The 19,974-nt window shown below is 40.3% G+C and overlaps 1 protein-coding gene across 1 annotated transcript in view; it reads left to right on the forward strand.

Moving 5' to 3' along the window:
- Positions 1-19,974, forward strand: part of LOC129703313 (plastin-1-like) — a 78,472-nt gene that overhangs the window by 38,921 nt on the left and 19,577 nt on the right. Inside the window, exons 4-10 of the mRNA XM_055645672.1 lie at positions 5,660-5,789; positions 9,958-10,090; positions 12,152-12,233; positions 12,726-12,891; positions 13,394-13,536; positions 15,738-15,830; positions 15,913-16,105. Of these exons, the coding sequence (XP_055501647.1) occupies positions 5,660-5,789; positions 9,958-10,090; positions 12,152-12,233; positions 12,726-12,891; positions 13,394-13,536; positions 15,738-15,830; positions 15,913-16,105 (940 nt within the window). The remainder of the gene's footprint in view (positions 1-5,659; positions 5,790-9,957; positions 10,091-12,151; positions 12,234-12,725; positions 12,892-13,393; positions 13,537-15,737; positions 15,831-15,912; positions 16,106-19,974) is intronic.

A 19,974-nucleotide genomic window follows, 5' to 3' on the forward strand; every position in this document is an offset into this window, starting at 1 on the left:
CCTGTGAATGAGAAATTAAAACTTGCGCCAATTTTAAAGTCCCTTTGGAGAATGAATTACAATATTATCACATATATCTTCATAATAAACTTGTGTTCTGTGCCATCTAAGAAATTATTGTTATTCTGTGTTGGATAATGCGTCAATGCTGGTCTTCCTCATATATGTTGGTACCAAGTGAAGACTTTGGGTTTATTTCATCCTTGCTAAAAAGGTCCTGTCAATAAATAGCATCCATTCATGCCCTTGCCATTGTTTCCCCTGGCACAACCCCATCAAAAAATTACCGTTAATCAGAATCGCCATTCATAAAAGCTTTAGAAGGCCAGGGGTAGCAAGGAAGGTTTTGCACCTTGATTGTCTGGGTTCGGTAACAATAGAAAAATGGCCAGGATCTCTTAAGGTCAGGTGTTTCTCTCAAATTAATTTTGTTTTTTCTCTGACTGAATTTGAGGGCACATTTTGTTCAAAGCACTAATGTTTGTATTAGAAATAGCATTCTACTCTGGTCTACAATGCAAAGGAAGTTTACACTACATGGGATTTATTTGAACTCGGGCGGGGCCAGGCAAGTTGCCAGTGACCACATTGCCTGTTGATTTGGTATGAATTGGCTTGCTTTTCTCAGGCTATCTCTGAAATAATAATGGAAACAATTTGGCAACTAGATTAGAAATATGTGTACTTGAGCCTGAAAATGTGTCCCTGGTTAATGCTGCGTAATGTGTTGAATCAAAGTCCAACGAACTCCATGCTTTTTTAAAACGTGTCTCCTCCACTCAATAAATGTTTCAGTACATCAGCATTTTATTTAAGGATGTGAGACCATTGCACATATTCCTGAGTTGGGAACCACTGTAGCATGTAGCAATGCACATGTTCTAGTTATCTACAGAAAGTCTGATCCATTAAAGTTAATTGAGCTAAATTTGGAAGTGATGTCAAACTCATAACCATTCCTACAGCCAAAATGTGTGGGAAGTAACTACAGATGCTGGTTCTGACCCAAAATGTCATCACTTCCATTTATCCAGAGATGCTGCCTGACCTGATGAGTTACTCCAGCAACTCCTGATGAGTTATTCCACTCTATCTTCAGCCATCCCTACAGAGCTTAAATTCTTATTTACTACAATGAAATTTGCTGAGGTACTCTTGTTGGAGTTTCTCACTCAGCAACTTTCCCTATCCTATAAAACTTCTCTATTTTCATTTGGACGAGTAGGAATTTCTTAATGGTGTCCAGAAAAGATCTCTTAGCGAGGTGCCACTAGAGGGCCCAGCACTGGATCTCCTGCTTGGGAATGAAGTACAGCAGATTATTGAGGTATCGGTGGGGATCACTTTGGGACCAGTGACCATAATTCTATTAGTTTTACAGTAGACTTGGTGAAAAAAGATAGAGCTGGTCGACAAGTGGAAGTCCTAACTTGGGCCAAAGCTGATTTTGAAGGTATTCGACACGAATTAGCAGTGGTTTGGTGACACAGTGGTGCAGCGGTAGAGTTACTGCCTTACAGTGCGGTGACCCGGGTTCGATCCTGACAATGGATGCTGTCTGTACGGAGTTTGTACGTTCTCCCTGTGATCTGTGTGAGTTTTCACCGGGTGCTTCAGTTTCCTCCCACACTCCAATGACGTATGGGTTTGTCGGTTAATTGGCTTCAGTAAATTGTCCCTAGTGCGCAGGGTAGTGTTAGATTGCGGGGATCTCTGGTACCATATTGCCGGTGGGCTAAAGGGCTTGCTTCCACGCTATTTAAACTAAATGTGCAGGAAACATAGAAACGTAGAAAATAGGTGCAGGAGTAGGCCATTCGGCCCTTCGAGCCTGCACTGCCATTCGATATGATCATGGCTGATCATCCAACTCGGTATCCCATCCCTGCCTTCTCTCCATACCCCCTGATCCCTTTAGCCACAAGGGCCACATCTAACTCTCTCTTAAATATAGCCAATGAACTGACCTCAACTACCTTCTGTGGCAGAGAATTCCAGAGACTCACCACTCACTGTGTAAAAAATGATTTTCTCATCTCGGTCCTAAAAGTCTTTCCCTCTAAGGATCCGCAGATGCTGGTTTACACCAAAGATAGACTCAAAATGCTGGAGTAACTCAGCTGGACGGGCAACATCACTGGACAGAAGGAATGGGTGAAGTTTGGGTCGAGACTCTTTATCAGACTGCATTAGGGGAGAGGGAAACTAGAGATAAACTAGAGATATGGAAAGACGGATCAAAGCAGAAGTAAACCATTGTACCACTGTGCATTTCTTTGTTCATCGTCTGCTTTGATAAGTCCTTTTAACACCTTACATGCTCTTTGTACCCTTCCATATCTCTAGTTTCCCTCTCCCTTGACTCTCTGTCCGAAAAGGTCTCTACCCAAAACATCACCAATTCCTTCTCTCCAGAGATGCTGCCTGTCCCGTTGAGTTGCTCCAGTATGTTGTGTCTTATCTTCTTAAACTAAACTAAAGGTTGACTGGGAGATGTTTGGATGTAAAGGGACATTTGGCAAGTGAGAGGCAAGATTGGGAGTGTTCAGGGACAGCATGTTCCTGTTACAGTGAAGAGAGAGGCTGGTGGGTTTATGAGGGATATTGAGTTTCTGGACAGTAAGGAGGAATATGTCCCATGTGTGTCAGGATCTGTGATCATGTGAATCCCTTAAAGACTACAAGAAATGTATGAGTACATTTGAGGGAGATGAGGAGGGCAAAAAGAAGAGTCAAGATAACTCTGGCAGACAAGAAAAATGTAAATCCCGAGAGATTTTATGGGAATATTAAGAGCAGAAGGCTAAAAGTGAGACAATAAGTGGCTCCCTTAAGGATAAACGTGGTTGTCTATGTTGAACCACAGGAGGTGGGCCTGGTGTGAAATGAGTGTTTTTCAAGGGCATTTATTGAGGCGGTCATGAAATCAAAGAAATTTGACGGGAAAAAGTCGTGATGTGTTGGGCCATATTCAAAGTACAAAAATAGAGGTGCTAGCGATCTTAAAGAACAGTAAGGTGGTCCAGGACCTCACGAAGTGAACCCTCGGACATTGAGTGGTAGAGAAGAAATTCATAGGTGCCTTGCAGAGATATTTGCATTATCTATAGCCATGGTGGGAGGTATCAGTAAGGGACATTTCTGAGTGCTTTGCAATAAATTGTTATCAATTTATCAGTAAACCCATTGGCATGTAGTGGCAATTACACCTTCTTATGTTTGCTGGGTGATTCTTCTTTACTTGGTGTCAGCAGAACCTGGTTTCTATGTTTAAACTTTTTGTGTGGTTGGATCCAATCAACATAAATGAATATGATCACAATGAAATGTAAAGCTTTAAAATTGAAATCCCTTTTACTGCCCTTTCGCTCTCCTCCAATTTTTTTTTCTCCTTGGTAGGAAACAAAAGTTATGATTGGCTAATACATAATTAGGTAGTGAAGACAAAGGCTTCAATCATTTGGTTTTCTATCCTGGAACATTCTGTTATTTCCTTATTATTATTATCATGTGCATCTTGTTTATAGTTTACTTGGCTTTATTTGTTCTTTAAACAGAAGAATGAGTGTTAATTTTAGTTCTGTTTGCAGATATAGCATGGAAACAAGCCCTTTGGCCTACCAAGTCCATGCCAACTATTCATCGCCCATTTTCATCCGTTTTATATCATCCCACTTTCTCATCCAATTCCGACACAAAGGGCAATTTTGTAGAAGCCAATTAACCTACAAACCCACAGTGGTGATGAAGGGAGGCAGTGGATGCCATCTCTATATGAACTTTAGTAAAGCATTTGACATGGTCTCTTGAGGTCAGCACATCCAGAAGATTAAGATGCTTTGGATCCATGGTGACTTGGTAGTTTAGATTCAGAACTGGCTTACTCCTAGAAGATGGAAGCTTGTGGTGGAAGAGTATTATTCTAGCTGGAGGTCTGACCAGTGAAACCTGTTGTGATATACGTCACATGACTTGGACAAATATTGATGAATTGGTTCATAGATTTATAATTGACACTATTTGGTGGTGTACCAGAAAGCGAAGGAGGCTGTCAAAGAATATAGATCAGCTACAGATATCGGTGGAGAAATAGCAGATGGATATGAATCCAGGCAAACCGTTAATGGACCCTTCACAACAATGATGTACAGATTGTTCCAAGACTATAGCTTCCTCGAAGTGGCAACACAAGTAGATAGAGTGATAAAGGTGGCGTATGGTATGCTTGCCTCCATTTGGAAGGGGCAGTGAGTACAAGTCAGGAAATCATGATGCGGCTTTATAACATTTTGGATAGGCCTTGTTTGGAGTATTGTATGCAGTTCTGATCATCTGTTTACAGGAAAGTGTGGAGGCTTTGGGGGGGAGGGAGGATCCCCAGAAGGCTACCTGATTAGAGGGTATTAGCTATATTGATAAGTTTGACAAAGTTGGATCAATTTCTCTGGTGTGTCGGAGGCTGAATGGAGACCTGCTTGAAGTATGTAAAATTGAGGGATAGGTGGTCCGAATCTTTTTCCGAGTATGGAAATGCCAAATACTAGAGGGTATAGCCTTGGTGTAGAAATTTAAAGGGCATGTCTGAGGTATGTTTCTTTACTCTGAGAATGAAAGGTACCTGAAAGGCACTGCCTGCGATAGGGTACATTGTCACCAAGTTTCAGATTAAAAGCCCTGTCCCACTGTACGTGTTCATTCAAGAGTTCTCCCTAGTTTGCCCTGATTCGAACTTGGAGATTTACGGTAATGGCCACTAAGAGACATCCCCGAGCTCCGACGCACCCGCTACGTACATTCTACGTGCTTAACACGAGTTTGATTTGTTTTTTTAATTCGGGAGAGTTCTTGAATGAACTCGTATAGTGGGACAGGGCTTTTACTGTCATTTGCATTTTCTTCACTTGCCCAATGTAACGTTGGTTGAAACGCCTATTCCTGTGCTGTTCATTCAAAAGCCTATATATTTACCTGTATTATGTTTCAAAGTTCATCTTATCTGTGTGTCTCAGATGTTCACTTAAAGCCTCTGCCACTGCCTCTGCCTCCGCCTCTGAAGTTGGGAAACCTTTCTGGCAAGAAGTGGGAGTTTTGTTTGCACTTGTTTTCCAGTGATTATTTCATGGACAGTAATAAAGAAAGGACCTCCACCATATGTCATCCTTATCGATTCAAATTTGCATGAACCCTTCTTACAGATGAATGGGGGAACATATTGATTTCTGAAGAAGGGTCTCGACCTGAAACGTTTCCCATTCCTTCTCTCCAGAGTTGCTGTTTGAGTTACTCCTGCATTTTGTGTCTATCTTGGGTTTAAACCAGTATCTGCAGTTCCTTCCTAAACAAATTGATTTCCATCTTGACTGAAAATAGTTTGATTTTAACAAATAATTCTCAGCAAAGTGTTATTTACTATCATGGAAAGGCTTTGAGTAGACATGGGAAAGACTGAAGAAATTATGTATGAGAGACAGTGGAGAGGCTTAAATAATGAAGTTTTGGAACTATCTTGCAGCGTTGTATCAAACAATATTTCCTAATTTATATCTGTTAATTAAGTGTTTAAAAATAAAACTGAATGAATCTTCATTCATCACTGCTACTCATTGTATTATTGCTCCAGATAGACGCTACCAAATCGACTTCTGTATTTTAATTTCAGGTCTTCCACGATCTCAAAGACAAGGAGATCAGCAAAACTTTTCGAAAAGTCATCAACAAAAAAGAGGGCATTTGTGCTATTGGTGGCCTGTCTGATCGATCCAGTGAAGGGACCCAGCATTCCTATCAAGGTACATGCTAGGAATTTCAAGAATTTTGTTCCTTGATGTGTCCATCCATCAATGTTGGAGGAGGGGATGGGCAGTAGTTTGGCACTTTTGCTTCCCAGGGTCTATCTGAAGGTCTATGTCTAAATGATGTAATGAGGCTCTTTGGTGTTGGCCAAAGGGATCCCACTGCAAGTGCAATCTGATGGAAACACATTCTAATTTGTATAAATGCCTTCCAAATGTTTCACCTCTGCTTCTCTCCCTCTTTTTTTTTTTCTCCACCCCCCTCTTTTTCTCTCTTCCACAACCCACAACTCCCTGCAATGTGTAAGCACGCCTTATAGATGTATAGTTGCGCAATTTATTTTTGTCTATGTACCGCCTCTGGAACATTGAAAATACATAAGAAACCTCTATTACATGGGAATTCGGAGATTTCTCTTTAGCCAAAGATGATGACACTGTCTGCCACGGTATACAGGAGGAGAAGATAACTGAAGCTGTGGTTGAATAATAAACAACCGAGCAGTGTGTTCTGTGGAATTCATCAAGTCATGTCGGGGGCACATTTACAGCATCTGGAAGTTTATTTATGGGGAAATTTAATTGAGCGTTTTTGTAGCTCATGGAAAGTGGTTAATTCTCTTTGTTTTGAATTCTCTTTGTTATACTTACCTATGGAAATATGACTTTTATTTTCCAATATGATTATTATTGGCAAGCTTAATGGGCACATTATGTGCTGTATTAAAAAAGACACGTGCCTCTATGGAAGTCTGTCTGCATAAATAATCAATGAGTTAATTGTACCTTCTAATCTCTTGGTATTAGCTTTGAGAATAATGCTTTTTTTCCTTTGCTGCAGCACTATTGTAGTATTGATTCTGAATGTAAAATCTCTTATTGCTGTGACCTTTCCAGTAGAAGAAATTAACTCTTTGTCATTTATGAATCATTTTAATTTTGTGATACCACAGTATTACGAGCCTTGCCTAATGCAATGGCTCACCTGAGTGGCAAAACAAGACTGTTTCTGAAATATTTTAGTCTTGTATTGAGCTTTTCTTTTTGTTCTTTTTTACATTGGAGGACTGGTTGTGACGTTGTGCTGGATATTTGGAGTATGACGTAATAAATATCGTTGTACTTGCCGATAGCATTCATAGCAGAGAAAGTGAATATTTTCAGTGTGTGTGGATAGATCCAAGAATCTAAGACTGGATTGGAATGTATTGAATAAAGTTATGTTGGCAAAGGCTATGTTGACCACAATAGTGAACAGTTCTGGTAAAGCCTCTGTGACTATACCTACACGTACCTATTTTGCATTCATCAATACCCCCTTCTGTGCTAAAATATTAATTAACTGGATGTTTGAAAAATTATGTTTATAATAGGTAGAGCAAATGGGAAGATACAGTGCAGAATATAGTTCTCAGCATTGTAGAACATCGGTTGTATAGACAAAATCAATTTTCCACAATGGGTAGAGGTGAATTGGACAGTGCTTATGGAAGAACTATTCAGAAGTCTAATAACAGAGGGGAAGAAGCTGTTCCTGAGTCGGGTAGTGCACACTTTCAAGCTTCTGTTCCTTCTGCCAGATGGGAGGTAGGAGGATTGACTGAGGTGGGACGAGTCTGTGATTATGCGAGCTACTTTTCCGAGGCAGCGTGAAATGTAGATGGAGTCAATGATGGGGAGTCTGGTTTGTGAGATAGACTGTGTCCCTGCCCCCTCTCATATTGTGGCTGTCTTTTCAAAGGCAATTATGGAATAGATAGGGTGAATGCACAGTCTTTTACGCAGAGAAGGGAAATCAAGAACTAGATGACATAGTTTTAATGTAAGAGAGGTAAGAATTAATATGAACTGGAAGGGTGACCATACAGAGTTGTGGATATATGGAACAAGCTGCCAGAGGAGATGGTTGAGGTGAATATTATAAAAGCATTTAAGTTGACCTTAGTGACATTTTAAGTGACTTTATGTATAGGTACATGGGAATGCAGGAAAAGGGAGTATATTGATCACATGCCCTCAGAGGAGGTTAGTTTAATTTGGCATGACATTTGATAGGGGCTGAAGGGCCTGCTCCAGTACTGTTCTGTGAAAGCAATTAGAGACCCAATTCTGCAACCAGCCACCTGATTTATTTTGGCCTTGAGCAACCTAATCAGTAGTCCTTCAAAAATGAACTCAAAGGTATTTTTGACTTTTAATTTTGAAGGAACTAGCCTCTTGGATATCTGAGCCAACACATCCCCTACATCAATAGGAATGTCTCCCTCCCCACTTTTCCCAACTCTCGACACTTGTGTCAACCAATTCCACGAAGGAGCCAGCCATTTTCTTCTTTCCTACTTTTGTGCTTTGGTATATACATCCCTGACTCAAGGCAGTATTAGTGAGAGGGTGCAGTGTGTTTTGTGACCACTTGTGGAGCACATAAGCCTAAAATCTCTATTTAAAATTAGGAAGAAGCAAAATTTCTTGGTATGTCAAATCACTGTGAAGCACCTGACCACTCAGTCTTGAACTCGTGCAGACGACAAGATTATTTCTACAGGAAATAATTTATAGTTGGTTTTAATGTAGTCATTATCTCCAGCTTTATACAAAGTGCCAGACAAACTCGGTGGTCAGGTAGCATCTGTGGAAGGAATAGATAGCCAACATTTTGTATTGGGACTGTTCATCAGATGGATTGATGTGCTGAGTTCCATTCCTCCCACAGATACTGCCTGCCCTTGAGTTACTCCAGCGCTTTGTGTTTTGCTCAGGATTCCTGCATCTGAACTTCCCTGTCTCCTAATTTTTCCTCTTCACTGTATTAAATGGTAAAGTGCCCAATGAAGTAAAGTTATTCTCTTTAACTTCTCGTCTCTTGAACATTAAAGGCCGAGATAGTGTATGTGGAGAGGGTGTTTCCAGTAGTGGGAGAGTCCAGGAATAGAGGGCACAGCTTCAAAATAAAAGGATGTGCCTTTATAATGGAGATGAGGAGGAATTTCTTTAGCCAGATTGCAGTGAATCTGTGGAATTCATTGCCACAGACTGCTGTGGAGGCCAAGTGATTAGGTATTTGTAAAGTGGAGATTGACAGATTGGTGCTTAGTAAGGGCGTCAAAGTTTACGGTGAGAAGGCAGTAGAATGGATTTGAGAGGGAAAAATAGGTCAGCCATGATCGAATGGAGGAGCAGACTTGCCAAAGGCCTACTGCTGCTCCTATGTCTCATGGTCTAACTAAGAGAAATGGGCCCTCTTTATAAAAAATAAATAAATAAATTCCAAGATACTTAAAGTTCGAAGAAGTAATTGTCAAGAATTAAAAGGCAAGCCTTTTAAATTTTGCATTGTGCTAGTGGGAGTGTTCTTGCCTATGTAAAAAAAACAACAACATGGGAAATGCCTCCAGCTCAACATACATTGACAACTTAAAGACACTACAGCTCCCTCTTCAGGCTAGGGTTGAATATCTAGTACATGGTAGCCTCTCTGAAGTAGTGTTTTATAAACTAGAATAATTTACCTCATAACCGAGACAAGTGATGTGAACCAGGTGGCAAGAATGTTTCTTTTGTGTTTGACAATGTTCTGAACTTATAAAAACATTGAAGCTTCTTGCATCTTGATTTGCACAATATTGTAGCTCGTATGGCAAATAGTTTGCGGCGTCTTGTGAATTAAAGCTATATTCTTGGAAATATAGGATCCTCAGTAAAAATGGAAGGGCATTTATGTGATGTATAATATATTTAATAAAAGCTAATAGGATTTTTTTTCCCACTGTTTTTGCAGGAGTGAGAAATGATTAATACTGTTTCCTGTAGTTTTCTCAAGTGAATAGAAATAAACTAATACCTGATGCAGTGGTAGTGTGGTATTAGATTATTATTTGATTAGATTAATATTGGATTACATTTTGTGAGGAATAATGTTCAACGATATTATTTGCTCTCGATTCATTGGCAGTATTTTTGGCCTTGAGGTCTGAGGTTATTTTCTCAACCTGGACTTGTGTATACATAGTGTCCCTGTTGTGTATCAGTCCCATGACCATTATAAAATGTGATTTTGTCCAAAGATATTTGTCTGTTTTACTTCACATGACTCTGTTCTGGATAACTCACTAATTACTGTGCTGTATGTACATAACTGGAAATGACTGAATATATTAAATTCCAGAGGAAGAAAAGGTTGCTTTTGTTAATTGGATCAACAAAGCATTGGAAGGTGATCCTGACTGCAAACACTTGATTCCCATGGACCATAATCATGATCGTCTCTTTAGTGCTGTTGGTGATGGAATTCTCCTATGGTAACTTTTTTAATTTCTTATTTTCTTGGTTGCGATGATAAAAATAAAACCATATTGAAGCTTGAGATGTTAGTTTTGCATTTTCTAGTTTTAAACGATAGTCTTAGTCTTTGCTCGAGCTATATTTGCTGAGTAGTGCTTGACGTTTATTTTGATCAGCTAGCCTTCAGATGTCTTATTGTGTGGAGGGTTGCTGAGGGCAGTGGGGATCCTGGGCTGTTTCTTTGCTCCTAGGCTGGTCAGGCACATGAACGTCTCAATATGGTCAGCCTCTAATCTCAGGGGACCATAACAAGACACACATTGAGGGCTGCTGAAAGAGCATCAACTCGGTGAAAGATGCTCTTTACACCACCTATAGAATGAGATGCCGCAAGTGAATGCAAGATTTAAAAATAGGTTTTAGTGTAGTCACTATTTCCTGCTTTATACAAAGTGCCGGACAAATTTAATGATCAGGCAGCGTCCGCGTAAGGTACGGATAGCTGATGTTTTGGGTTGGCTGCGATCAGGCTGCAGGAGTACAGATAACCCTAACGGATCCCGGGGGGGGGAATGGTGTCCATTATTGCCGATTGTCCGCTGTAACAGTAAGGGATTCATTCCAACCACTGAGCGGTCACTCTGTGAAAGAACGAGTTGTTTTCAAATACAAATTATTTTTAATAATTAAAAATATATTTTTGTTATTGCAAGCTAAAAATACTAAAGGCTGTTTGTTACATTCGTTAATAGTATCATTGCATTAGTGTCGATAGAAGCAGTTTGTCGATTTCCATACCCTGCCACGGGGTTACCTGCAGCCTGCGTTCTGAAAGGGACAGTGGTGTCTAATTACCGTGGGGACGCTCCTTCCGCTACAATCTATATCCATTATCGACAGATCTGTAATAATGAGGGTGGACTGTACACGCCAAGGGTTGCACTGAGGCTTTGTGAAGTCAAAGCAAGGGCTTTGTGGGTAAGGACTGGATCAAAGGTGCCGCTGCCACTGGTACTGAGAGGCTACCGCTTGTCATTTTTTATCAGCCCCACAAAGGTGTACAGTTCAAAGAGGCCACAAATGCTTCTGTTGCTTTTGGAACACTTTGAATGTATAGACTTAACATAACAATCCTGTATATGTCCAGACTAGACAACAATGCAAAGAAAACCATGAACTGTTTTGTATTTATCATATACGTTTTCATGGATAAGGTTTAATTTTGAGATAATTAAAAATAGACACAGAAATTTAGACCTTGAATTAACAGGAATTTCACAGCGTGCAAGGTAGACGCATGCTACTGACCCAGTTGCTAAGAATCAAAATGTTATAACACAGATTCCATAATTTTTCCATGTGGAAATGGGGGATTTAACTGAGGTCCGGTTAGACGATTAGTGAGCCCAGAAGCATGTGCCCCTCCTTTAGCGACTATTTGAGGATTAAAAGCCACACGTCTCCGTTGCGGCAACATTTATGTCTAATCGCCCCTTGTCTGATCAAATATCCCCTTCCTCCATACCATCGACTCGACCCTCCTGGTTATCTTCATTGCCCGTTTCCTCAACTCAACTTGAGCTGCTCCTGATTTTGCTTCTCCCTGATCCTTCCCACCTCATCATCCAACAATACTCTGCTAATGGCCCACATGTCAGTGTCATCAGGAGGCTTAGACATCATCCCATCATTCATTTGTAACTGAACTAATTCACTTGTTAATAAAAAAGTTATGGCCATTTTCATACTCGGAAATTAGCATCTTGTTCCCTATTGATTTTCTATGGACATAACAAAAAAGCTGAGTGGACAGTCAAAAGCCCATAACCTTTTTGATTTGATTGAAGCAGCATTCTGAAACAATGTGCAGAATGGAGAGGGACAATTTGTTTGAAGATCAGAGGTCCTTTCTCTTCAATAGTCCAGGTGAGATTCTTGTGCCTCCTACATATGTGCCATGAGCACACTTTCTGGGAAGTAAATCTTGAACTTGCATCAATGGTACTTGGTGTCGAGATGGAGATTTCAACTTTGGTTTATAATGTAACTTCCTGTCAAACATCTGTTTCCCTGTTTAGCAAAATGATAAACTTATCCCAGCCGGACACAATTGATGAGCGAGTAATTAATAAGAAGAAGCTGACTCAATTCACAATTTCTGTGAGTACAATCCTTCCAACTGTAGCTTTTAACATGGATGAAATGATTTCTGCTACTTTCATTTGTATCTGTGGGTAATGCACCACCTAATTTCAGTTTATGATTCCCTTGCCTTATTTCTAATGGGTTTGTAGGCTAATTGGCCTCGGTAAATTATCCTTAATGTATAGAGAGTGAATGAGAACATGAGATAATGTAGACTATTGTGAACGGGTGGTTGATGGTCAGTGTGGACACGTTGGGTCAAAGGCCTGCATCATTGCTGTTTCTTTCAATCGGTCAATTAATTCCCCAGCACTTTCTCTTTTGTCCCTCCTGCTTCACTGTCTGCTGTGTTTATTTTTTTCTCCATGACAGTGATGCACCAGAAGAAATCTTAGACCATTCCAAGGAAATGTCTGGATCTTGTTCTTGCTTAATGAGTATTTCACCTATAGCATTGATGTTTTGATAACATTATGTTTGTTGGGATTCTAATTGATTCTCCCTTAGGAAAATCTCAACCTCGCTTTGAACTCTGCGTCTGCTATCGGCTGTACTGTGGTGAACATTGGTGCAGAAGATCTCAAGGAAGGGAGACACCACCTGGTACTGGGCCTTCTGTGGCAGATCATAAAGATCGGCCTGTTCGCTGATATTGAGCTCACTCGGAATGAAGGTGAGTGGATGGTGCGCATAGATTCATCTGACAGTCAGATATGTACTCTAAAGGAAGCTTGTGCTAGATGGGATAAGCGTTATCGTTTTGTGCAGGATCAAAAGCCAAAGGGATATTGCATAATTCCATGTTTTGATCATGCATTCACGGTGCTGTAAGCTTGATGAGAAGACATTCATTTATGGCTTTATCATTGCTGCAAACACTCTGGCACAACAAGGCTGTCTCCTTGAAGAAGTTTTTCAATAACTTTACCATGTTAGTAATGAGAGTTGAGTACTGAGGAGTACGTGAGAGTGAAGAAGTTATTTTTATGCTGAAAATGTAATTTCCAACATTATAGTCTGTTTGGTAACCAAAGTCATTCATAATTATCTGATACATTTTTTTCTGGGGGTTTTTTGCATGTTAAATATGAATTTGTTATGTGTGTGATAAGCTTTTGTGCACATACCATTTTTGAATTTGCACTATATTAATGCTGTTGGCTGTTTGATTCCAGCACTTATTGGTCTGTTAATGGAAGGTGAGGAGCTAGAGGAGCTGTTGAAACTCTCGCCCGAAGATCATCTTCTACGTTGGATCAACTACCATCTTAAAAACGCAGAGTATGAAAAAATCACCAACTTCAGTCAAGACATTAAGGTATCAGTATTTTCACTGAACTTTTATACCACTAAAACTGAATTGAATCTACATGTTTGGTTTAAGGGCAGAGTTTAAAATTTTGCATCGTAAAGGCAAACTTCATTGCATGGAGTTGCAGTGATCAAACTTTCTTCCTATCCGTATAGTGGAAATTGGAGATTTTGAAAGATAATTGGAAGACACGAGGGAGAATAATTTGCAGGGGTCCAGAGAAAGATCAGAGGAACAGGGGTGCTTGACTGAGATCTAGCGCACAATGATTGACCAGATGGATTCCTTCTCTGCCATGGTGATTCTTAGATTCTGTTGTGTTAGGTAGCTCTGTTCTTCCAGGATGGCTTGGCAGGAACATTTTGTGTGTTATCAGGATAGAGAGCTAATTACTCAAAAGGCCAATTTGAGCCGAAACCCATTCTTCACACTGATAATCTGGCACAGTAAATTCCAACTGGCTGGTAGCATCTCTGAAAAGATGACTGGTACAAATATTTATTGAGAGAAGCGCACTGGAAAAGAGTATCATTAACATCGTTGAGCAAACTTTCAAGGATTGATCAATCTCTTGTCATCTGCCTATAGTTCTCACAGTCAACTTTATCTTTAACCTTCAACTTTTTGGAGGAGTCGGCATACTAATTGTACCCTCCTTTGCTATGCAGCATTCAGTGGGAGAACTAAGCAAGTAGAGCCTGAAGGATCCTGACCCAAAAAATCCCTGATCCATGTTCTCCAAAAATGTTACCTGATCTGCTGAGTTACACCAACTTTGTGTAAACCAGCATTGTGTAGAAGCAGTTCTTTACTTCTACAAGTAGACTTCCCATAACCTTTTAGAATGAGTGACAGAATATACTGGAGTAACTCAGTCGGTCAGGCAGCATCTCAGGAGAAAAGGAATGGGTGACGTTTCAGGTTGGGACCCTTCTTCAGACTAATCCAGAGTTCATTCCTACACACTTTTAGAATGAGTTCATTCTAGACTCATTGCCCCTCCTTACTGTACAATCACCGATGCCTTCCAATAAAGTCAAGGAAGAAAAAGGACTCGAGGGGTTGGGTTCAGACTTTGGTTTTAAAAGTTCTGCAATAATTTGGCCTACGTTTGTTTCTGATCTTTTTAGTTGTCTCTATTTTGCTTTAGCAGCCTTAACTTGGGGAAAGTTGACCTAAAACCTCATTCACTATTCCTGGATATCAGGTTATTACTTATTTTGCATTCATGGTAATAATTTACAATTTTTGTGTGTGTGTGTGTGTGTATATGTATATCATGTATAATTAATTACGTATGACATGATTTATATATTTATATAAATCTGTCAAGTAATTTTAAAAGTTGGATTTCATTTTTCCTCAACTGAGGAAGTCGCGTAAATAGGGTGAGTTTCATGTCCTATCCTTGAAAAGAAAAACTTTATCACAGGATAGACTGCATTCTGACAGGATACCTAGACAGGCAGCAAGCCAATGAATATAGGAAGCTATGATTCTTTCTGGCAAAGGACATTTTTAGCTCGGGATAGAGGTGGGTCGGGATCTTTCCGGTAAATTGGGTCTAGTGATACAGGGCGGAAACAGGCCCTTCGGCTCACTGAGTCCGCACCGACCAGCACTGTCCCCACATAAGAACACCATCCTAAACACACCAGGGACAATTTTATACTTGTACCATGGCAATTATCCTACCAACCTGTACGTCTTTGAAGTGTGGGAGGAAACCAAATATCTCAGAGAAAACCGACGCAGTCACGGGGAGAACGTACAAACTCTGTACAGACAGCACCCGTAGTCAGGATCAATCCTGGGTTTCTGGCGTTGCAAGTGCCGTAAGGCTGCAACTCTACCGCTGTTCCACTTTCCCGCCCGTTCATTATGGTTCATTATCAATATTTTAGACAATGAGAAAAATTCACAATAATTATCCCGATTTACTTAGAAAACCACAGAATGAATTGCGCGGACATGCACAGAGCATCACGGGCTGATGAATTTATCATTAATGTGCCGACAACACAAAATGTTTTATCAAGAGTGATTCATACAATTAATATTACAAGCAAAAGATGGGTAACATTTATTGGTGTGACCAGAATTTCTCTTTTTTAGAATAAATAGCTGTGTGTTCTTTCTTAAACTGTAAAGTGTGATTTTTTTTTTTAACCATGAAGTCCAACTTTGTTCTGATGTCCTTCTTTTAGGATTCCAAGGCTTATTTCCATTTACTGAATCAGATTGCAGCCAGTGGAGAGGGAAGTGAAATGATGATCGAGATTGATATGGCTGGTTTTAATGTAAGTTCTCCTTTAATTGGGCATTCCTCTCCTTTTAAGGTAATGGTTTTGAAATCTAATTGCACTCTTCACGATCTTGCAGGAAAAGGATGACTTTAGAAGGGCAGAATGCATGCTACAGCAAGCTGATAAGTTGGGCTGCAGACAGTTTGTCACACCAGCTGATGTTGTCAGTGGGAATCCCAAACTCAACCTTGCCTTTGTAGCCAATCTCTTCAACAAGTATCCAGGAATGCACAAAACAAACAATCAGTACGACCTCACTTTGTTGGAAGGTATGATCATTGAATATTGGACATTTATATAGCAAAATCTGGAACAGTGACTTCGGAGGGGGAAAAAAGTTACTCCAGTTCCTTGTTTCTACTCTTTACAAAGCTCATCTGGAATACTGAGGGCATTTTGGGGTCTCATGAAGGATATATTTGTTGTCAAGTCAATATAGATTTATTTAAAGATACCTGGACTTAGAGGCTGAAATTCCAACAGTGTTGCACAAGCTAAGGTAGTAATCCCGTGAAATCAGAAATATAAGAGGTGATCCGAAGAGTGTTTCCAAGATATAAAATAGAACCAGTGGGTTAGATAGCAAGCAGCTCGGGCTATAGCAGACTCTAAATGTTTGAGTTGTATATTTTGGAAAGCAATAAATGAGAATGTAAGAAATTCAAAACTCTGATTGCATATTTGAGATAAGCAATCAATAACCAATGGGATAAAGCAACACTGCGTGACATGGTACACATAGCAACCACTTTGTGTGCACACTATGTGACATGGCACACAGCGCAACCACTTTGTGTGCAGTATCCTGTTCACACTAAAGTGATGCTGCTGTTTGCCTCCATCCACCAAAGGCATGGATCTCACTTTGCTGTTGAGACTATTTCAATGCTTAAGTTGTATCTGGAAAGAGTCTGTCCTTGACGAGAAGGCAGGTTAGAAGGTGTGGCATGCTCCATGGTGGCGTGGCTAGCTCTGGCAAAACTCAAGTGTATTACTTTTGTCCTGTTATTTTACAGTATTTTAATGTTTTTTTAAATTTATTTGTTAGAGCCTACATCCCTTTTGGATTTTAATGAAAATTATTTATTACTTTGAATAGCTTTTTAAATATTACTATCTCAGCCGTTTTTTGAAACCTTTGACACAAGGTGATTCTGGGTGCTGGGGCCATGAGTCGATGGTTGGGTGCTCCTCACCCTTTGGAGCCAGCATCACCGATGGGTGCAGAGGGACAGCTTATCAAAAATGGGTGCTTTTGGCTGGCGGAGTGGTGGAGTTGCTGCCCAAAAGCCACAGAAACCTGGGTTTGATCCTGACTATGGGTACTGTTTGTTCGTTCTTCCCTGTGGGTTTTCTCTGGGTGCTCTGGCTTTCTCCCACATTCCAAAGATGTGCAGGTCTAGAGAATAATTGACCTATAAATTGTCTCTAGTGTTAGTCGGCACGGAATTGGTGGGCTGAATCCCTGCTGTATCTCTGAATTAAATCAAACTTTAAATCAACGTTCCTTGTCATGCACATGCATCTATATTGAAATTAGAATGGCAACAATGCAGACATGTGTCAAGTCATATCAGCATTAAAAAAACCATCAACCATGTTTTACCATCACGTGTCACTGCCTAGTATGTCCTAGCAATTAACAGGAATGGCCAGTAGTCTGTGAACAAAATGAATGATAAAACTACATGGTTGACAGTCTTTTAGATTTGTGGAAAAAAAATGTAAAAAAAACAATTATCCAAGTTGGCCTTCTTCAATTAAAAGCAAACATTGAATATCTCGTTAAAATGGAGGCCATTCCTGCCTTCAACCACATGCACATTGGTGTTAAAACTTCCTTGCGTATTTTGGTTGAACAGGATGAACTGGAGAGACCTTGACTGTCGAAAGTGGTTTCAAAACTGATTATCTCAATTACGAAAAATCCCTATAAACATTTCATTAAGAGTTAAGTACTTGGCTGCCAAACCACAATCAGAAACTTTAAGCAATGTGTTCTGACATTCCAGTGCTACATTGTTAGAGGCACTGTTCTTTGTTGTAATCTTAATACTCAGCTAATATTATGTTCCGTAATGGTCCACTGGCCTGGTACCATTTAGTCTGGAACAGGGAATATTCTCCGATGTCCTGAGGCAACAATCTTCACTGCAGCCAATGCCAGTGTTCACCTCATTAATGCTGGTGAAGCAACTAAAGCTACAGTTCTTGTTCATCACACAATTTATGTTAATGAACTTTGAGTACTTTAATAATTTAGTTCTTTGCAGTGCTTTGAAATATTTTAACATTTCCATAAGCAGCTCGTTTTGCCAGCACAAGAGAACACAGCCAATCACAAATTCAGTCTGAAGAAGGGTCCCGATCCGAAACGTCACCTAGCCATGTTCTCCAGAGATGCTGCCTGACCCGCTAAGTTGCTCCGGCGTTTTGTTTTTGTAAACCAGCATCTGCAGTTTTTTTGTATCCACAAATAGGTTATGGTGGCTTGATGAAGGGATTATCTGAATGTTTGGATTAATAAATATATTATTGTTTCAAAGATTGCATTGTTTTGCTTTCTTTTTGCCTTCTGATTCTGCTCTGGTGACCACAGAATTGACCCCACCTATTGTAGGTACAGTCTTAAGAATTGTTCCAAGTCTTCTGGTCTTTCTTTCAGACCATCTTTATGAATTTCTACACTGGTTCATTTGCTTTGGTAGCTGGGCAGTTTCCAGGAGTTCTTCACTGATGCCTTTCCTGGAAACTGCTCTAGTTTTGTTTTGTTGAGTGATGTTGGCTGAGGAGTTTTCGTGAATCTGTGCTTGCATTTATGTGCAAAAAAAATCAAAACAAGTTACAAAGCAAACATTCAATTTAAAGGTTCTGGGGCTTCAAAGCCATTTGAAAATGAATGGAAACCAAACATTGAATGATACAAGACATCATATAGTGTATAGTTTTTTTTTCAATGTCACCAATGTTCTTCTCATTGTGGCAGCTCACCTGTTTATTGACAGTAGCAGTTTCGGGAAGATACAGTGCATTCGGAAAGTATTCAGACCCTTTCACCTTTTCCACATTTTGTTACGTTACAGCCTTATTCTAAAATGGATTAAATTATTTTTTAAATCATCAATCTACACAATACCCCAGAATAAAAAAGCGAAAACATGTGTTTAGAAATTTTTGCAAAATAATTAAAAATAAATAACTGAAATATCACATTTATGTACGTATTCAGACCCTTCACTCAGTACTTTGTTGAGGCACCATTGGCAGCGATTACAGTCTCAAGTCTTCTTGGGTATGACGCTACAAGCTTGGCACACCTGTATTTGGGTAATTTCAATTCTTCTCTGCAGATTCTCTCAAGCTCAGGTTGGATGGGGAGCGTCGATGCACAGCTATTTTCAGGTCCCTCCAGAGATATTCGATCGGGTTCAAGACTGGGCTCTGGCTGGGCCACTCAAGGACATTCACAGATTTGTCACGAAGCCACTCCTGCGTTGTCTTGTCTGTGTGCTTGGGGTTGTTGTCCTGTTGGAAGGTGAACCTCTGCCCCAGTCTGAAGTCCTGAACGCTCTGGAGCAAGTTTTCATCTAGGATCTCTGTACTTTGCTCAGTTCATCTTTCCCTCGATCCTGACTAGTCTCCCAGTTTCTGCCGCTGAAAAGCATCCCCATAGCATGATGCTGCCACCACCATGCTTCACCGTAGGTATGGTATTGGCCAGGTGACTAGTGCGGTGTCTAGTTTCTGCCAGATGTGACACTTGGCATTCAGGCCATAGAGTTCAATCTTGGTTTCATCAGACCAGAGAATCTTGTTTAGGTGCTTTTTGGCAAACTCCAAGTGGGCTGTCATGTGCCTTTTACTGAGGACTGGCTTCAGGCCACTCTACCATAAAGGCCTGATTGGTGGAGTGCTGCAGATGTAATTGTCCTTCTGAAAGTTTCTCCCATCTCCACAGAGGAACTCTGGAGTTCTGTCAGAGTGACCATCGGGTACTTTATCACTTCCCTGACTAAGGTCCTTCTCCCTCGATTGCTCAGTTTGTCCGGGCGGCCAGCTCTATGAACAGTCCTGGTGGTTTCAAAGTTCTTCCATTTAAGAATGACAGAGGCCACTGTGCTCTTCGGGACCTGCAATG

This window comes from Leucoraja erinacea, chromosome 14, assembly GCF_028641065.1.
Source record: "Leucoraja erinacea ecotype New England chromosome 14, Leri_hhj_1, whole genome shotgun sequence".
NCBI classification, from domain to species: Eukaryota; Metazoa; Chordata; class Chondrichthyes; order Rajiformes; family Rajidae; genus Leucoraja; species Leucoraja erinaceus.